Source organism: Chiroxiphia lanceolata, chromosome Z (genome assembly GCF_009829145.1).
Source record: "Chiroxiphia lanceolata isolate bChiLan1 chromosome Z, bChiLan1.pri, whole genome shotgun sequence".
In the NCBI taxonomy this organism is placed as follows: domain Eukaryota; kingdom Metazoa; phylum Chordata; class Aves; order Passeriformes; family Pipridae; genus Chiroxiphia; species Chiroxiphia lanceolata.
Genome location: NC_045671.1, coordinates 31,585,337 through 31,605,533, shown reverse-complemented (window position 1 = coordinate 31,605,533; position 20,197 = coordinate 31,585,337). Strand labels below are relative to the sequence as shown.

The 20,197-nt window shown below is 42.4% G+C and overlaps 1 protein-coding gene across 8 annotated transcripts in view; it reads left to right on the top strand.

Annotated features, from left to right (window-relative positions):
* The first annotated feature begins 498 nt into the window (after window positions 1-498).
* Window positions 499-20,197, top strand: part of TTC39B (tetratricopeptide repeat domain 39B) — an 86,153-nt gene continuing 66,454 nt past the window's right edge. For 2 of the 8 annotated variants that reach the window (XM_032675353.1, XM_032675345.1), the window contains exon 1: window positions 499-874. Coding sequence is in view for 2 of the 8 variants with exons in the window: in XM_032675345.1 (XP_032531236.1) it covers window positions 854-874 (21 nt within the window). In the remaining 6 variants the exon portion in view is untranslated. Of the gene's footprint in view, window positions 875-6,487; window positions 6,513-6,853; window positions 7,001-9,141; window positions 9,200-20,197 lie in introns of those variants that run through there. The other 6 variants (XM_032675342.1, XM_032675343.1, XM_032675344.1 and 3 more) reach the window with 5 other exon arrangements.

Sequence of the window (20,197 nt, the reverse complement as noted above, 5' to 3'; positions counted from 1 at the left end):
GACACATAGCAACCATCTGTTCAGCTAGTTCAATCCCAAACATGTTTTCAGAGCAATGAAAAAATTACAAAATGAATAGACAAAAGATGTAACATATTTTCTGGCAAACCTGTCTTTGAAAACTTTTGTTACTAAGGCAAAGAACATTTCTGTAAGGTGAAGTTACAGATTTTACCTTTGCTTTTCTGGTACAAATAGTACAGTTTGTAATGAAAAAGCACGTGGAAAGGATTTAGCTACATAAATAATATAATTTCAAGGGTGCCGTTAGCTCTAGTTATTAGAGAATTTACAGGAAAACTGCTTTATTTCTTGAAGCTAATACAAGTATCAAATTACAAAAACCAGTTTAGACTGTTAATAGGAGTAAAGATTTCCAAAGAAAAAAAGAGCCAATTAAAAATTAACCCAGGTGCAGTAGTGCAGTAACATCCTTATGGTTCATTTAACAGGATTGCTTCTGCAGGAAGAGGTGTTCAGTCATTTACAATATGGCATGCAAACACCAAACTTCATGTTAATATGAGAGGTAGCGATGGCACATTAATGTATTTTGCTTTCTAAACAAATACCATAACTTAATGTGGCTTTTTATATCTTAAAAAAATTGAGAGTTGAATGAGAACAGTCGCAGGGGTCACTTCTGACCTTTATTACTCTATAACTCTCTGAAACATGCTCCTTGACTAGAGGCTGGGAAAAAGAACATCAAAATACTTCCAATGAGATGAAATGTGATGATAAACAGGAAGAAGTTTAAAGATAAGACTGGGAGAAGTACAGAGAATTTCTTGCTAAAATAGCAGGGAACTGCTTAGCTGTAAAGGTGAGAAGGGAAGAAAACTGGAAAGAGATGAGACATCATCATCCCAAGGTAAGTAACTGTTCCATCTGCTGTAGGACAGGAAAGAATTAATCATCTGGCCTGATGTAAGGAGTTATAGGGGAGACCTCTTCAGCACCTGTTAGAAAACTCTTGGTTGTATAAATGAGCAGAGGGTGAGATAAACAGAAAAGAAAACAAATACACAAAAGCAAAGGGAACTTCTTCTTTGAGGGGAGAAAGGGGAATGGGCTGGAATGGAATGTCAGAGAGTGGGAGTGGAGTAGAATGGGATACGAATGTTGAGAAGAGAGAATGTTGTCCAGTAAAGGTAGGAGGAGAAGGAGTGTAGGTGATGCGAAACCTACTTGCGCTGTCAAATGTAGTGAAATACCAGGTATGTTTTAGCTTAGTTGTCAAATACTCACAGAAAACAGGGTGACTTTTAAGCCTCCTAAAGGATAATAAATGCTGCGGTGTTTTGTTGTTGGGGCTTTTTGTTTGCTTGTTTTTTGTTTATTGGTGTTCTTTACTCTGCACTGCTTACCAATTTCCTCATGTATCATCCTACTGAATCTGACCTGATGTTCTGATGTTTTGCTTAGAGGTCTGTACTTACATAGTGTATTAGATGTCCTTAAGGCACGTATCTAGTGCAATATAAGCAGCCTACTCTAACCTTGAGCCTAGTTGTGTGTTCAGCAGTGGGTGGATCAGGTATTCTGTGATTTACCTTATATTACACTCTTGTGAAAAGTTATGCATTGGCTGTGGATAAATCCAGTTTAAACGGTGTGAGCCTAAGAATAGCTTGTTTCCACCTGGAGCAGGAAACATGTGCTATGTAAGTGTTAGGGTGTATGCCAGTTTCTAGGCCTAAAAGATTTAACAAGTCATTCTGAGTGGCATCTTTCAGGGTTTTCCCTTAAGGAAATTATAAGGAGATACACAAAATTATCTAAATATAGCCCATAATTTAGAGATGGCACCTGTAGAAGAGTTGCTAGAAACTATTATGCAAATAATGCCTGTGTAGACACATTGGTAAAAGAACTAGAGTGCCTGAAAACTGAGTTAATTGCATTATGTTTTCACTGAGGATCACTTATACAACCTGGCTTAGGTATACGGAAACAAGTCACATGGTAACTGAGGGAAACCTCTGTACGGTGTCTAAAGTTCATTGTTGTCCTTTCCCTGGCTTTGTGAAAGAGGCAGGGGTTCCCTGAGTAGAGGAGGCTTTCTTATGTATCTTGTTCAAGAACCTGTTTATGCTGAAAGATCTGGTAACTGCCTCATCACCTTCTCCTAATTTTGGGCTTTTGTATGTCTTTTCACCACTGCAATATTTGCTTCATGCTAGTATGGTGAGTGAAGGGAAATATGTCTGACTGAAAGAAGTGGCTCTGCTTCAAGATGGCTGCTACTTCTAAATATGGAAACATGATCTCGGAGTTTGAAACTACTGTGGCTCTCTAAAAGAGTACCTAGCAGAATGTGAGAGTCTAAGTATTCAAATACAATTACTGCATTAGATAGATTTGTCAAAGAAGTAACACCCATGTTCTTCACTTCCAAATAAAGTTCTTGAGAGGTCTAACAAACAGGATTTAGATGAAGCAGCTTATTGAGGGTACAACACTTTCACTCCTAACTATAACAACCCGGTACTTTAAGCTTTACTTGATATCCGTATCTGTAGTTTCTGAAGAACATGAATACTCTAAGCTTTAGTACTGCCTTCATGCATGCCAAGAAGTATCCTCGACAGCCTGCTTTCTTTTAGGTCTTTCATAAGAAATGTATGTTGATGTGCTTGTTTCAGTTCCTTGATTCAGCCCTTTTCGCCCTTTTTTTGAGACCCAAGACAGAGCATGTATTTTGTGGACACTGACTTTCCTTATTTTAGTGACTTCAGTTGTTGTATTTACTTGACTAGGTGGGCTGCACTGTGGCTTGCTACACCCTTCTTCTAGTTGGATGTGGGAAAATGGGTGCTTGGACTGAGAGTAAATATTTCTTCTAGAGTCTAAGGTAGAGCCTGAAACTTATTGAGGGAATGGATAGTGGCAAAGGACTGTGCACGCGCACGTGTGTTTGTGTGTGTGCAGGAACTGAAATAATCTTAAAGTCTATCTTAGCTTCCTCATGCAACTACAGGTATGCATCAATGCACTCATATGCATTTTAACTCTAAAGAGATTACTGCTGTTGCTATAGTAATGTCTGAAATACTGTTTTTGAGCCACAGACTAGCTCAGATTCTGTGAAGAAGCAGTATTTTGATAGTGGTCCCTGTCAGAAAGAGGTGTTGCTTCATATCAATTGGCAAAATAAATGCTGGCTTAAAAACCTAATTGCCTAGAGGTTATAGCATGGCAGATATAATCCAAAAGGAAATACACCCTCAGCAATTTTTCTTTCTTGGCTGTTACATCTTGCTTTTGTAACAGGTTTTTATGAACTAGTATCTCTGACAAGTTCATGCAAATACTTTTTTGTTTGTTTGCTTAGCTGGCTTCTAACTCGGTAAGAAATTTCATTCTCTTGATCTCAACTATGGTGATTCTGACTCTCTCAGCAAATATTTTACAGGGTATTTTTGTAGTTAGAGTCACATACAATTTGTACAGCTCAGAGTACTCGTTGTTCTAATACGTGGTTTATGGAACAGTACTTCTGGAACTAGGCGGGACTTGGTTTCTGTCCTGCTCACTCGCCCTACCTCCACTGGGGAATCTGCTAATTGTTTAATGAGTGTTATCTACAGCTCTTCTGTTTTTGTGAGTCTGAGACAGGGTAACTCTACTGGAAAGGAGCTGCAGGACTGCTAATGCAATTGCCTAGGCTCATTTTACAGACAGCCTATTCTCAATGACAATTTTCTAATCCTCAAGAAAACTGTATCAGTACCAAATGTTTATACTGAGGTTGATTTTATTCTTCTGTATTATCTGATGATGAGGGGCAGAATAGCCCCTCATTCTTGTAAGATCTGTCTTTGATTACAGAATCTCAAAAAAAAATATTTTTCCAAATTGTCCCATGAATTCTTATAATAAGGCAAATTCACAGTGAATAGCTATACTGCAGAAAGATACACTAGAAGAGTTACCAAGTATCCAAGTAGTCTTAACAAAGCAGCAAGCAGGTGATGGCTCTGAAGATGGGGGGAAATGTAGGCAGGTTTTTCCCGTGTGGGAATTCTATACAGCTTTTCCAGACAGAGAACACACTCTCAAGGTCTTGCCTCCTTTGTCAGATCTCAGCAAAATCTTTTCAACACATTCACTGGAATGTTCCCTGAATGCTCTTTGAAAGATTAGTAATCAGCTCATAATCTTCCTAATTCTTGCTGCAAAGACACCTACAGTCAAATGGATAGAAACTAGAGTTGTCTGAGAACTGCTGCAGGCTTTTCTTCTCAGAGGATTAAGACCTATTAGTTCTTGAACATATTCCATCAGAAGTGGTGTGTTTGGTTTTGTTTCGTTTTTTACACACAGAAAACTGTAAGAGGAATTTACAAGGATTTTTTTTCTTTAATGCTTACATTTCAAGTGAGAAGGGGAAGAATGATTAAACTTGATTAAAGACAACTAGGGTGCGGCTTTGAGATGTCCTTTTTGACTATTATTACAATGACTTCAATGGGAGTATGCACTGTGGCAGCTTGTAAAAGACCAAGCAAAACTCAGTAATGGCTCTGCCATTCACAGGGCTTGTATTCAGAATTCAGTAGCAATTATCATGCCTTAGCTATCTTGGTAAGCAGTGATTTGATGTAGTTATCTTTTCCATGATTATTTTAGTATGCATCTTTTTTCTGACTAGAGAAAAGTCATTGATAGATACAGCCTTAAATCTGCACAAAAGAATATAAATGAGCTAAAGGACTTGCTGGAGAGGAAAGAATACAAAAATATAAATGAAGCCTATAAAGAACTAACTTTGACAAAGTGTCGAACTAGACATTAATCTTGAACTTGATGAGCATGTTGACTGAACCTCTGACATGTGCAGCTATGTCTTCTACACTTAGAGTGACTACTCATGACTATAAACTGCACATTAGTGTGATTTCCCCAACCTAACCCTGAAAGTATTGATGCTATAGTCCATTAACGGTTTCTACAAGAACATAAGGGATTGTGCCAAGTTTTTATTCTCTGTAGCTAGAACTGGCAGTGCATAACTGCTTATGTGTGTGGCTTCTACAGAACGCCATAACTGGTACTCATCTTTAAGGGCCATCTTCCTAGAACTTGGAGACCTTATGTGTTAGGTATCCTACTGATATACTATGTATGCCATAGTATTCTGTTAAATAATACTGGTTAAAAACTAGTTTTGAAATGGAGGTAGTATGCTGCTCTAAATTAAAGGATATCTCAACAGGATTGCCTTTGGAGTTGAAAAATAGAAAGGGATGAATGTCTTCAACAGAGGACGATACTTGCATGATACTTGCAAACAGTATAAAAAAAGATTTCAGGTGGAGCTGTGTGGCCAGACATGACTGTACTGTGAATGAAATACAAAGCATGTACGGGCCTGTCTATTGCCTTTGCCCTACTGGTATATTTCATGTGCTTTAGATCAGTCCTGGAAAAATAATAATATCACTAGAAGTATCTTTCAACAAGTTGCCAGTGAAGAAACTTATTCAAATGCAACAGGAGTAAGGGAGAACAGTGTGTTTGTGATGCATTAACTGAAATGACTGAATTTTGCAGGACAGATGAACATATTCGTGTTCGGTTCCCTTCCCCTTAGCTCATCCGGGTAAAAATAGCAGATACAGCAGTACAGTCTATGTAAGATTAATAGGGACACTTCAGTTGTTGGCCTACACTAAAAGCCTGTACTTCTGCTGCTTCTTAGACTGAAGGACCTGGCTTATCTCTAGACTGTATTCTCAACTTGCAAAAAACTGTTAGACTGTATCTACCACCTAGTCATCTGAATCTGTTCAATTCTCTTTCTCTCTTAATCTGTCTCTGGTTCTAATGAAAGCCAGTAAATCAAAACTACATGTATTTTTTAACAAAGGCAGTGACAGGAAAGGAATTGGTAGGAAGTGGATATGGGTATCATGCCTTTTAATAGATCTTGACCTCGGCTGGCAGAATGGGGAGAAGTGGAAATTGGTAGATTTTTAGCAAAGAACACAATGGTACTATGAACTAATCATAGAACAAGGTGGGGCGGAGTAGTCTAACAGACTTCACGGAGCTGGCCGCTTTGTTAACTCTCTTTGCAAGCACGACTCAGCGTGGTGATGAAGCCGCTCTTCCACAGAGCCTGGCCACAAGGAGTTGAGGGACTGACTGTAGGTGCACATTTCTCCCAGACATCAGGTACTGAATGCCTGGAGCTGACTGACGGCATCGGAGTGGCCGGGTCTGCAGGCAGTGCTTCTCGAGGCCCCTTCTGACAGGAGCACCGCCCGCGCTGCCCTTCCCTGGAGCCGCTGTCCGGGCGGTGCGGCGGACACCGGTGGGGGTGGATGACACCGGCACGAAACCAGACCGGCAGCGCTGGTTCAGGTGTGCTGAACGGCTCGAGATGCCGCTCAGGTAACCCGGGGACTGGAGGGAGACCGCAGGAACGGCTGGGGGAAGAACATTTGCGGCGCCTCGGCCAGTGCAGCTGGTCACGGTGGCGCGGGGCCGCAGCGTGGCTGGAGGTGAGGCGGCAGGACAGAGGAAGCAAGGGGCCTCGGCACGAGTTTGGTACGACTCTTCGCCTGCCCCGACCGGGCCAGGCGCACCTCCGACCGCTCCCAGGGTCCGCCGGGAGTAGGACGTCGGCGCTACCCCATCCGAGCGGCACGGCCGGCGGTGAGGCGGGGGCGGGAGCCAAGGGCCGGCGGGGCGGGCCCTGCATGTAAACGAGGGGGCGCGGCCGCCAGGCAGCGGGGCGGCCGGGGCGGGAGGAGGCGGCGGGCGGGGATCTGCACGAACCGGGCGGGAGCAGCCGGGCCGGGCTGGGCCGGGCCGGGCCGGGCCCAGCTGAGCGGGGGCGGCCGAGAAGGGCGGGGGGCGGTATCACTGCTGAGTTGTGAGCAGTGGACGGGGCGAGGCGGTCGCAGAGATCCCGACGAGGCGGTCGCAGAGGAGCGGGAACATGGCGAGCGTAGGAAACGGCACGGAGGAGAGCGGCGGCGGCGAGGAGGTAAAGGGAGGGCGGCGGCGGGAGGGCTCCGGGCGTGCGGGCAGCGAGCAGCCGTCCCTGCCGGCACGACGGCGGCGGCGGCGGGACAGGCGCGGGCGGAGGCCCCGCTGCACCGGCCGCCCTGGTCGCCCACCTGCCCTGCGGTGGGGCCGGTGGGCGGCCAGCCAGACAGGGAGGGGCAGGCCCGGCCGCAGGTGGAGCGAGTCGCCGCCGCCGGGAGTTGAGAAAAGTTGTCCCGACGGCGGGGCCGCGGGCAGCCCCTTCGCGCGACCCCCGCCTTTGCTTTATATTTTAATTTTTTTTTTTTTAAGTTTCCCTGTTTTTTAATGAAAAAAAAAATTCTTTACCCCCAGTTCCTGCGCTGCTCCGTGCGATGGTGCCGCGCCACCGCTCCGGTGCGCGTCCCTGCCGGCGGGCGGGCAGTCGCGGGGTTGCGTGGCAGGTGTGCGGGCAGCGGCGACTCCCGGCTCTGCCGGGCGGCGGAGGCGCCGCTGTCGGGGTGGTCCGAGAATGCCCCGTGTGCGCGGGGTCACGGGGCAGTTTCGGTGTCTGGGAAATGCTGGTGAGAACTGTAGTTGATGTAAAATGCGTTTATAATTTCGCCGTTGGGCTTCAAGCAGCCCAAACGCGAATCCCTTAAAACGATTGCTTGAACTTGAAGGTTTTTTCCGTGTTCTCTCAGTCTGAAGAAAAACAGGAGCAAGGTTCTTCGACAACACCTCTCGGAAACTAGCGAGCGTAAGGGATTGTCCTAGACGAGCTTTTGAGAAGGGTGCTGCCAAACTGAGGCAGTCTTAACTGGAGAGTGTTTTTAAACACAGTAAATTGCAGTCCTGGCATGCGCGTGTGGGAATATTGACTTGATTTCTAACTGCACAGTCTGTAATGAATGATTTTAGTGTTGTGTGCATCCGGCAGCTTCTTCAGAAAGATTTGTAAGGCATGCCTCTGCCCAAATTCTGCTGAAAACAATTTATGAATCATATGAGTACTTAATAGTTTTACAGTGCCCCATTTCTGAGGCAGGACAGTTTTTCATACAAATATCTGTGTATCCTGTGTAGTTCAGTGGAACTAGCTTGTTCTCATTTAGAAGGTGGGGATATATATTAGCTTATATTTCAGCACACACTATAAAAGTTTCTACTTCCTAAGGTTATATGTAGTGATAGAATGTGAAGAGGATGTGAAGTGCTTGAATCTCATTGTGTGCTAGTGTGAATCACTGAAAAATCATAGTGATCTCTGGGGAGTCAAGGTTTGTTTCCATTCTAAGGAGTAGTAGGGGGGGTAAAAGTTATAAACTCTTGCTGCTCGCGGCAAGAAAGTAGTTGGAATTCACAATTACTAAAAGAGGTATTCAGCAACTTTGTTGTAGCCTTGCTACAACCTTGTATGAACAATAGGGAAGAATATACTTAATGGAGTTTGATGTTAAGGGTCAATGCTTTCTTAGAGGAAAAGCAACTGCCATGCAAAAAAAATGGAAAGGTAGGCATAAAAACACATAAAACAGAGGTTATTTGAGCAATACTCTACAAAAATTGTAAAGCTTTGTCCAGACGAGCTTGAAAGACCTCATGTTCTTTGCAGAGACTTATGCTTGATTCTGTGGAGTCTGAAGTAGACCTGTATTGGCAACAGAGAGAGTACTCTTGATTTTTTCCTGGTGAGATCCCAGAGTTCAGGAGGGGAGGGCAGATAGTGGCTTGATCTTGGGGAAAATCATTGCTTTTGTAGCAGAAATTATCTAGACCACTGTAGACTGCCCTTGCCTACAGGTTCACTATAGTCTCTTTACTAATAAGCTTGATGTGATTTCAGCACTTCATGCCTGTGATAATTGTTTTTAAAGTCTTAGCTTTTTTTTAGTGTTTGCAATGGTTAGAATGCTGAGAAACAGAAGTAAGAGAACATTACTATTAACTTTGTTTTTAAGAGTTGCATGCGTCTAAATAATGTTGTTTACATGAAACATGGCAGATGGGAGCTCTGCTTCCTCATTTAAGTGTGCATGCTTAGTACTTTATGAACATAGCTTTTAGCATAGAATTTTGCTTTGCAGGAACTTGTGAATACTTCTTCAGCCCAGAAGCTTTGAAGAAGGATATGTTGAACTAAACCTTGAAGTTGTTTCCTACTTAACAGGAAATAGACCAGCAAGAATCCTGCTTCTAAAGTCTGAGGATAAGGTACCAGGTAGCTGCCCACTGCTGTAGAGAGTCCTTGAATACAATTTGTCAGTTTCCTTATGTTTCTCACAGCTAAAGGAAATGCCAGATACCATGTTTATATATATTTGATTTTTTTGCTGATTTACGTCTCATAGTCCTGCAGCTGTGGCTTTCTGGTGGGAATGGCAAGAAAGTGGCATGAAGTGTAAATAAATAATTGGATTCTTTTTAACCCAACTAATGCAAGTGTAGTAGTCTGTTCTTGTTTTTTACTTAAAGGAAAAGAAACCCACCTTGAGGAACTGGAGACCCAAGACTAAGAGATTTTGTTAATGAGATAGTGTGTTAATGAGCTATGAGTGTGCCCACCTTGGAAAAAAAATATTTGTTAAACTCAGGATTTTACTGTGCAGTGTCGATTCCCTGCTGCTGGAATGTGTGTGGTCATTCTCTACTAGGAAGCAGTTTCCTGGCTGCTACGTGGTCAAAGTATTCACCTGAGGTGTGCCCAGTTGTGAACTCAGAATGTGATATGGTATCAGTACTTAAACCACTATATGACTGAATTCACCCCCTAAAATAACTCGTACTGGTATTCCTTTAGAGCGGGTTGCAAATCTAGGACAGATACACTTAACTTTAAGGGCAAAGGCACTTCCAGCCACTGCAGAGTCTTCAAGCAAAACTTTGTCTTCTCCCCATCCATCCCCACCCCCACTCCCCCCGCACTGTCTAAAGATTACTTAAAATAGCGGACCAGATCTGCTTCCCATTAAGTTCACTCTTTGCTGCCCTGGTTTTTCAAAGTCTTAAAGCCAGCTTAATTGGTTACTTGGGGATTCCCTATAAATTAAAAAAAAAAATCAAAACCACAAACCCAACCTGGGCTTTTGTGCATGTGAATGTCAGACAGAAGGGTTTATGATCAAGAAAGATCTAAGTGCTAAAAAATTCCTTGTTTGGCCAAAGGGAGCCGGACTAAGGATTATACACAGATCTGAAGGTGATCTGGTGGTTAACTCTAAGACTTTGTCCTGACTTTGGCTGGGATAGAGTTAATTTTCTTCACAGTAGCTAGTGCAGTGCTGTGTTTTGGATTCAGTATGAGAATCCTTGGAATCACACATGGATTTCTAGTCATTGCTAAGTAGTGCTTACCCTAAGACAAGGACTTTCTCTGTGTCTGGTGTGCTGCCGCTAAGCAGGGGCACAAGAACCTGGCAGGGAGACTGGCCAGGACAGGTGACATGAACGGGCCAGAGGGATGTTCCATACCCTACAATGTCACGGCTCGTATATAAACTGGGAGAAGTTGGGCAGGAGGGGCTGATCGCTGCTTGGGGAGAGGCTTGGTATCAGTCAGCGGGTGGTGAGCAATTGTATTTTTCATCACTTCTTTTTCTTGGATTTTATTTCTCTCTCCTTCTCCCTTTCTATACTATTATTATCATTAATTTTACTTTATTTCAGTTATTAAACTGTTTTTATCTCAACCCATGGGTTTTACATTTTTCCTGATCTTTTTCCCATCCCATTAGGGACAGGGGAGAGTGAGTGTCTGTGAGTTGCTGAGTGGCGTTAAACCACAACAGTCTTTTTTTGGTGCCCAGTGCAGGGCATGATGAGTAGAGGTAATCACATCTGACTAGAAGATGTTAAAACAAATTTGTTAGAAGCATTTTTTATATTAATGACATGGGAGGAATACAGAGGTGCTACTCCCCACTCTGGGGAGAAAATTCATGCAGCCAAAGCTGAACTGGAGTTGAAGCTGCCAGAAATGGGGAGGGACAATAAAAGGACAAGATTTTTTTAATATGCCAGTAGCAAAAGGCAGTGCAGAAAAGACATCGGCCCGTTACAGGATGAAGATGCTCACCTCAGGAACAGGAACACAGACAAGGCAGAGGTGTTCAGTACTTTCTTTGCCTCCATCTTAAACACTGAAGATGGGCTAAGGGTGTCTCATTGCCCTGAGCTGGAGGACCATGGCTGTGAGAATGATAAACTCCCAGCTGGATCCCTGTAGTCTATGGGCCCGGGTGGGATTCATCCAAGACCACTCAAAAGAGTTGGCTGATATCATTGTGAGGCTTTTCTCAATGATTTTTAAATGGTCTTGGGAATCTGCAGAGGTTCCAGTTGACTGGAATCTGGCTAATGTCCCAATTTTCAAGAAGGGCAGCGTGGGTGACCCTGGAAACTACAGGCCTGTCAGTCTCACTTCAGTGGCTGGTAAAGATATGGAGAGGATTATTCTGAGAGTTATTGAAAAACACCTGAAGGACAATGCAGGCATTGGTCAGAGCCAGCATGACTTCATGAGGAGAAAGTCCTACTCAGTACCCTCAAAGGGAAAAGATGGTCTCTGGATCTGACAACAAGGTGACTAGCAGTGTGGGTACTCCAACTCCAGTGACAGACACTGCAGCTGAACCAACCCATATCTGTATCAGTCACTCCTATACATAAGAAGAAATGGACACAGAAGTCATTTCATAGTAAAGGAAGATGAAGCAGGGCCGTCCCAAGACCAGGTGGAAGAGGCAGAACAAAAGATAACAATTCGATACCTATCCCTGAGTGAGCTGTGGGTTTGATATGGGAGAATTTATCTAAGCAAGCAAGGAGATAGAATATAAATCTGTACTAGAACAACAGAGTTTAGAACAAGTTAATTCTAACTGTAGTATACACAACAATAAAGGGCAGGTTATACCTAGATGTGCTGATAGAAAGCAAGATGTTCCAATAGAAAACATTGAACAGATTGGCTCAGGATACTGGAAGTTTACATGTACATTGCATAGATGAAATAAAAAGGGAAGGATTTTTCTCTGACAGTACACTTCATAGGTGGAAGGATTCCCCCATGCTTCTGGCGCTGTCAGTAAAGAGTGCCTGCTGTCTGAATAGCTGCACTGATGTCAGAGGGTTCTCTTTGTTTTCTGAGATTTTGGTAACAGATATGTGAAGAGATTTCAACTATCATCCAGGTATGCACGTTGTTACCTGCCTGCTCTGATGCTGGGATAACAGGGCTACTAGCCTAGAATTACAGGATAGGGAAGCCAAGCAGCTGGGATTGCTTTCTAGGAAAGGAGGCATGAACAAGGCAATTAAAAAAGGGGCATAAATCCTCAGCCTCTGGAGATGACTCCTGTCAAGTATGAAGGAAAAGTATCTGTTCAAGGGAGGTGTTACATGTCACCCAGGCAGGTGTCCAATACCTAGAGATGATTTATTATGACCAGAACAATGTGTGGTTACCCACAGATCCAGATGAAGTCCAGTGTGGTGGCAATTTGTGCAGAGTGCAGCATTGTTGTGTTGGTAGTAATGAGCTGGGGAGATAAAGAGGCACTTAGAGTGGCTGAATGGCTTGCCATCTCTGGCAATATGAAGTCCTTATGGAGTTGGCTGAAAAACTGCTTGAAAAGTGGGAAAAACTGTTCCAGAAGTTCCAGCAACAAAAAGAGGAGCGATCCTACTCCCTACCTGTCTAGCCCAGTATCTCAGCTATTAACAGTATGTGTTCTTTTGCTCAAGAGAGAAGTTGTAGGGGGTAGACACAATGGGTTGCTCTGTGTTTTTACCTGAGGGATCATGGACAGGACATGAGGAAGTGGGATAGAAAACCTACCTTCAACCCTAGAGGCATGGGTACCTGAGTTATAGGGAAAAGTGGTCACAAATGTGTTCTTTTTTCCAGAAAAGTTGCTGCTCCACTCTACAGTGGGCAGTTCCCCAGAGTGGAAGGGCTGATCCTAAGGAAAAAAATTATTTTTTTTTTTTTATATGGAGTAAGTGGACAATATTGGAGAGGCCCTGCTGCAACCTGGTGGAGGAAAGGGGCAACCAGATTTACTGGACTCTGTGGACCCAGTGGCCTGGCATGTCAGACTCACAGGAATACAAGGCTCTAGCAGATACCAGTGCACAGTGTACTCTAATGCCATCAAACTATAAAGAGGCAGAACCCATTTGTATATTTGGAATGACAGGTACATCCCAAGAGCTGACTGTGTTGGACACTGTAGTAAGTCTGACTGGGAATGAGTGGCAAAAGCACCTTACTCTGATGGTCACAGAGTCTCCCTGCATCCCTGTCACAGGTGAGCTTAGGAGAGAATATTTCAAGGGCCCAAAACGGTACCAGTGCACTTTTGATCTTGCTGCCTTGGAGATGGAGAAAACTAAGCAGCTGTCTACCTTTCCTGGTTTCTTGGAGGATCCTTCAGTTGTGGAGCTGCTAAAGGTCAGAGAGGAACAGTTGCCGATTGCTACCACAAGAGTACACTGGCATCAGTATTACATCAGCAGAGACTCTGTGATTCTCATCCAGAAGCTGATTTGTTGACTCTATAGTCAAGGAGGGATCAGCAGGACCTACTTACCCTCTGATAGACCCATAGGGGCAGTTAGAGAAATCTAATGGAGCGTGGAGACTAACAGTAGACTATCGTGGCCTGAATGAAGTCATATTGCTGCTGAGAGCTGCCGTACTCCGTAAGGGCTGGAGTCAAAGGTAGCCAAGTGGTATGCAACAATTGATATTGCTAATGCATTTTTCCTAAGCCCTTTTGCAGCAGAATGTAGGCCACAGTCACTTTCACTTGGAGAGCTGTCAGGTATGCCTAGAACTGACTGCTTTGAGGTGGAAACACAGCCCTGCTGAGGGGACAGGGGTGAGGAGTGTGAGGTGTGGTGGGGTGAGCAAGTATCTACATGGTACATAGTTGCCGGCTTAGTCGTGGGTACAAACCACGACAGGCTTGTATTAAGGACAGCTTGATCAATTCAGCTAATCTGTGCCTCATCTCTAAAATAAGCTATTAAGGAAAATGTAGGTAATGAAGGTCTTATGATGCATGTTGTACTCTCTTGAACTGCCCAAGCAGGGATAAACACTGTGTAGGCTGGCTTTATCAGCCTGGACAGTTTATCTTCAGAGCTAATTTCAAATGAAATCAGCATCGTCTTTAACTCAAAAGCCGGTTAGTACTTGGTTTAAGTACTCAAGAGTTTCATCCACTGCTGTAGCAGCTGCTGCATTATGATCAAAGAACTTGCTAGTGGTTGTGCTTCTTTACATCAGAAGCTTAATATAATAATTGCACTTTAGAATAAATTATAGAACTGTGCAGCAGCGGCTGTTCTCTCTCTTATGCTTATGCTGAGGACTCTTCACAAGTTTTATTTGGTTATTTCAACCTGGAAGAAGAGTCTCAGTGGTGAGAAACAGTGGTAGCTGCACTCCCACAGAGAGTTTGGGAGGCTGGAAACAAGCTACTGTGATACCTTTTTTACTGTAAAAACTGAAGAATATGTTGGAAATACAGAATTGGGAAGGGATAGTGGGAGTGCTTCCTCTCATGAAGGATGATTTTTTTGTTATTGTTTTTAAACATCCTAATCTGACCTGTATAGTTTTATTTCTTTGAGAAGTATACCTTGGTCAACTGAAGAAGTAAGATTTGTGCTTCTTTTGTCTGCTTTTTGCAAAGTCTTGTGCTTTGGCATATGGTTCATGTGTTTTTCCTGGTTCTTTGTTGGTTTTGCCTACTGTCAGAGCATAACTATATCTAAGATGAGGGATAAGCTATTTCAGCAGCACAGATGAGACAATGGGAAAACTTAACATGACTAGTAATTTCTTCTTAATTAAATAAAATTAGGTTGACGTCTCCCCTTCTGAGATTCTGAGGTTCTTAAGTTCAAATAAACTTTGTTTTACCTATGGATATACCCGTTGAGAAGTACTATTTTTCCTTGTGACTTCTATTCAAAGTAAGGACTTGTACTGCAATTCTATATTACCTTTGTGGTTCCAAGATGGCTTATTTTTGTTGTTCATTTCTTATTTGGCTTCCTAGAGTCATGTGTTTAAGCCCCTTGGTTGACTGTGACCAAATTTGAAAGCTAGGTAGATAAAAACCCAAGTCTTTATTTTCTGTAGAGGAAAAGGAGGAGTATGTAGTGTTCCAATTAAATTTTTTTATTTAATATTCACTTTGGTTAACCTCTGTGCTGTTTCTCCTCAGGGTAAAAGATAAAAGGTCCAGGGGATATGGGAAGAGGTAGGATTATTATGAAAAACACTGGATGGCTCTTAGGGAGGCAGAGCTGATATAAGCTGGGAGAGCTTAGTACCTCTGAAGTGAATTTGAGAAGTAAATTTGCTTTACTTCTCTTTCCTGAGGTTCTTTTTTTTTTTTTTTTTTTTTTTTTTTGCGAGAGGGATGTGATGTGATATTTATTTGCATATGGATGGAAAATAGCAGAACTGAAAGGAAGAATCAGCTTTTCTTCTTAAGGTTTTGCGATTTGTTTGTATATTGAACTTCTGCTATTCTGTTGTGGGAAGTAGCATCTAATATCTTTTAATGTAGCCTTTACTTCTAGCAGTGGAAGTTACTGCCTTTACAGGTACAATTGTCTTGGTAGTTTTAGCTAAAAGCTTGCCATCCACTGTAGAATCATAGAATCGAAGCATGTTAAGGGGTCGCAAGGGACATCTAGTCCCAACACCCACTGCTAAGGGCAGGGACACCTCCCACTGGATGAGGTTACTCAAGGCCTTATCCATCCTGGCCTTGAACTCTGCCAGGGTTCGGGCATCCACGGCCCTGGAAAGATGGTTCAGTTTCATCCGCAACCTATATGGAAAGACAGGTCTGTTTTGTACATAAACTTAAAGGGGATGGATTGCTTCTTGTCATTCCAGTCAATCTATGTGAGAATTATGACTTTGTGGAAGCATGTTTGGTTCTGTAAATGTTTGTTCTTTGTTTGCTGACATTGATCCCAGTGTGCTAGGAAAAACCTCTAGACCTGATGAGCTTGTTGGAACTGATAGAGGTTGATGCCATGGTTTGGATAAAGGTTCTTGTTGGGCCTCTCTCTTGGCAAAAAGGTTGTGTGTTGAAAGAGAAAAGGAACTTAGTTGCTTCTTGGCAGACTACATGTTACTTAGCAGCACGGACCAGGATGACTCAATATAGGAGTAGGTGATAAGCATGTCCGATGTTATGCCTCCTGTCTTGTTAAGTAAGTCTCCTATAGCTTGCCTAACCATAGCAACTTATTTGAAACTTTCCTTGCTATTACAAGTAGTGTGGCTTTCTCTTCCTGTGTGGCACCAGCAGAGAAGGTGGAGGTAAGATCGCAGTTGCTGGTAGCAGGCTGGTAGGAATATGGTCCTCACACATGTCCATCTGTTGGGCAGTAATTTTAACACATGCTGTTTCTCATGGATTAATAGAAAAAATATTATATTAGAGGGAACAGAAATGGTGGATCATTGCACTCATTTTGAAAAGGGAGCAAAACTGTGCAAGTAAAGACCCGAGAATCAGCTTTCAGAGGTTGATTTCTGCTGCTGTTGATGTTCTGATTAGAGCTTGGACATGGCCAACACCCTTTGCTGTAGTTGGTCAAGGGTGTGCTTAAATAGTCAGAAATGTGAGGATTTGTGTGGGAGTGCTAAAAATTATTTCTGCTTTTCTAAACCCTCTCAAGTTCAAAAAACATTTCAGCTAGGTCCATAGTAAGTAAATATCACAGACCTGTGGACTCACGCCCAAACGCGGGGTGCTAAAGGTAAAATTTTCTTATCAAGCAAGTAAAGATTTGCCTGTCGTCTTATTCTCAGTGAGGAAGTAATATTGCTACCAAATAGTAAGGCAAGATAATTTAATATCTTAGTAGCAATGATATTTTTTGTTTTGAAGCAGTAAGTGTGTCATCTTTTTATTCCTCTTCTCTTATGCATTCACTGTGCAATATAATAGTGTTATATAAACTTTTGCAAGCCAGTGTTTGGGTATGCAGCACTACTTTGATTTCTTCTTTTCCCCAGAAATCAACATCACACACACTCTTGCTCTCCAGAAATCCTCTTATTGAAGGGTGTACAAGGACAGTCTGTCGTCCAACAGAGAGGAGGTTTGCTGAAAACCTGTTTCTGAAGATAGGAATTGGTGTGTCTGGCAGCTATTGGCAGTACTGGTTGTTCTAAAAAGTATAGTGTTTGGTAGGTGAGTAGGAATACTTAGCTGTAACTAGTAGTAGGTGAGCAGAAGAAAGAACAAATATTCCTTTTGGCTTTAGTTGAGGCAAGTGTCATTATAGTGATTATAGAGGTAGAATATATCCCACTGGATTTTATTTTCGCCAAGAAATAATGGACTAGGAAGAAGATGTTTTATCAAGGTTCTCTTCCTTAGGACTGTTGTTAGCAAATCCAGTGGGGCAGCTAACTAACTTCCTGTCTGTGTCACGTTTTGGTTTTTTTTTGCTTTATGCAAACACAGTAAGTTTCCAGGACTGGAAAATATTTATTTGTTTTTTTTTAAAGTCATGAATAGTAATTTTTAAGTAATGAATAGTAATTCACTGTTAAATGGCTACTCTAAGGTCCTATGGCAAAACGTGAGTTTCCCATTGGAAGTACTATGGAGATGTAGAATTACCAATTGTGGATTTGGTAAAGAGTCTTTTTAGGTGCATGCCATGGTTTAACCCCAGCCAGCAGCCAAGCACACTGCACAGCTGCTCATTCACTCACCCAGGATGGGGGACAGAATCAGAAGGGTAAAAGGTAGAGAACTGGTGGGTTGAAATAAAGACAGTTTAATAGGGAAAACAAAAGCCACACACACAAGCAAGGCAAAACAAGGAATTCATTCACTGCTTCCCATGGGCAGGCAGGTGCTCAGCCATCCCCAGGAGAGCAGAGCCCCATCACACATAACGGTGACTTGGGAAGAGAAACACCATCACTCCAAATGTCCCCCCTCTTCCCTCTTCTTCCCCTCAATTTATATACTGAGCATGATGTCATATTGTATGGAATATCCCCTTGGTGAGTTTGGGTCACCTGTCCCAGCTGTGTCTCCTCCCAACCTCCTAAACACCCCCAGCCCCCTGGCCAGTGTGGCAGTATGAAAAGCAGAAGAGGCCTTGGCTCTGTGTAAGCTCTGCTCAGCAATAACAAGAATATTTCATATTGTCAACCCTTTATTCAGCACAAATCCAGAACACAGTCCCTACTAGCCACTGTGAAGAAAATTAGCCTTACCACTGCCAAAATCAGCATAGTGAGGCATCTTACACAGATCTTTAGGGTTTTCCTAGCTCACCTGGCTAGTAGATGCTGAGGAAACTGAAGTAGTCCACTTTCTCTACAAAACAAGTCTTCATAACTTCAAATGAGGATGTTTTCCTGTAGGAAAAACTAACACTTTAGCTTACTGGCTGGTTAAGTCAAGATCTGATTCTGCTTAGTGTAATTTAATGTGACACTTGGTCTGAATGTGATACTGTATTCTGTGTTAGGTGTTCATCCGTCTGTCTGGCTTTTTTTCCTGGTGAAAAGAACAAACTCTCTAGAACACATGTATAAATCAGTTAATAATTAATTAATTTTATACTAGTAATGAGGTTAAGTTGCTGTGTCCTTATGCTTTTCTATAATGAAAAAAAAAGTTTTTTCTAGGAGAGATGGAACTGAGGGAACAAGCTGTACTCTGGATAAAAGTCATTGCTTTAATTCTGTATTACAGCCACTTATAACTCTCGATAATATTGACTTTTAAAGGTCTCTTTTGTTATTGCAGTTAGGACTGCTGATAGATCAGAAAATATCTGTAGAGGCTTTGACATTCTGAAGTGAGAATCACATTATCACAAATAGGGTTGTTGGAATTACTGCTATTGCAGCAAGACCTTCTTTTAAAGGAAATGAACCAGTTAAGAAAAACTACTTAAATTGTGTTTCACTATAAAATAGAACTTTTTGGTACTAAATATGCAGCAACTGCTGTTGCATTCTGTATAACTGAGTAACCAGCTGCGTAGTGAGGAGTGTATTTAACCTCAAGAAGACAGGGTAAGGTTAAACCCGAAGCTGCTCATATTAATGCCCCTTTCATCTCTTTTTATTAGTTATAGGCAAATCATGCATTGAATCATTTTTAGTACGAGGTAAACATGTTCTGTTCCTCAGCTTGAGGTCATCTCTGAAAAGTATGGATATCAGCAGTTGCAAAGTAGTACATCTGTAATGAGACTTCTTTAGGGTTGTTGATTACACTGTTATAGGTAAGCCTTCTGGAACACTGTCGAAGTATCTCTCTAGAGGGAGCTGTGATTTACTTTTGTCTGGATGAGTCTCTGATAAGTGCATAGTGAACCATAATTAAGGTTTTTCCTGGTACCTTTAGATATCTACAGAACCAGTAAGTATCAAGGATCTTTACATGAAATTGCCTAGTAAATTTCAGGACAACACAATGTACTCTTAGCTATCTCTATTTTACCCTTTTTCCTTTACTGGAAGTGGACTCCACTGTGTCTGTTTCTTATGTTGAGTCAAGACTGTCTGTCAGTTTGTAATTGCAGCTTGACTCAGCTGTGTCTTTGTGTTTGATCTATCCTGATATGTGTGAGATATATGTAAATAAAAGCTGTCAGGTTCTGCCTCATCAGTCACATAAGGAGCATTGAAATATGGGACTGAAAGCGAGAAGGTTAGATGAGACTGCTAAATACAGCTACTCTTGTGAGACAGGAAGAGTCGTGATTCTCCAGCTCCAAGAAGATCTGTGTCGTTTGGTGTTTGTCAAATAGATCTTCCAACCATGTTTTTCTTTCTCCTTTACGGTAACTTTTATTTTATTTGGTACATTGTGTTGACTCAAGTGAGTGCAAACAACCATCTTGGCTTCTTATGCACTAACATCCTCTCTTGAAGTGATACCATTTTATTAGCAGCAAACTGTCTACTGATCCTTTGATTAGACTGAAGTTTCTGTGAAGGTTATCCAGTCATGGAAAGTTAAACTGGATGAGAGATGGCCAGTTCTGAATAGAATGAATGATAAGTTACTGGCTGTGAAATATTAACCTTGCCAGAATTGGTAAGACCAAGCTTTTTGATTTGAGTTGCAGGGATGTAAACCAGTGACTTCCAAGTAGCTCATGCCTTGACTGCATACAAGCAAGTTAAGAGAGTAAACAC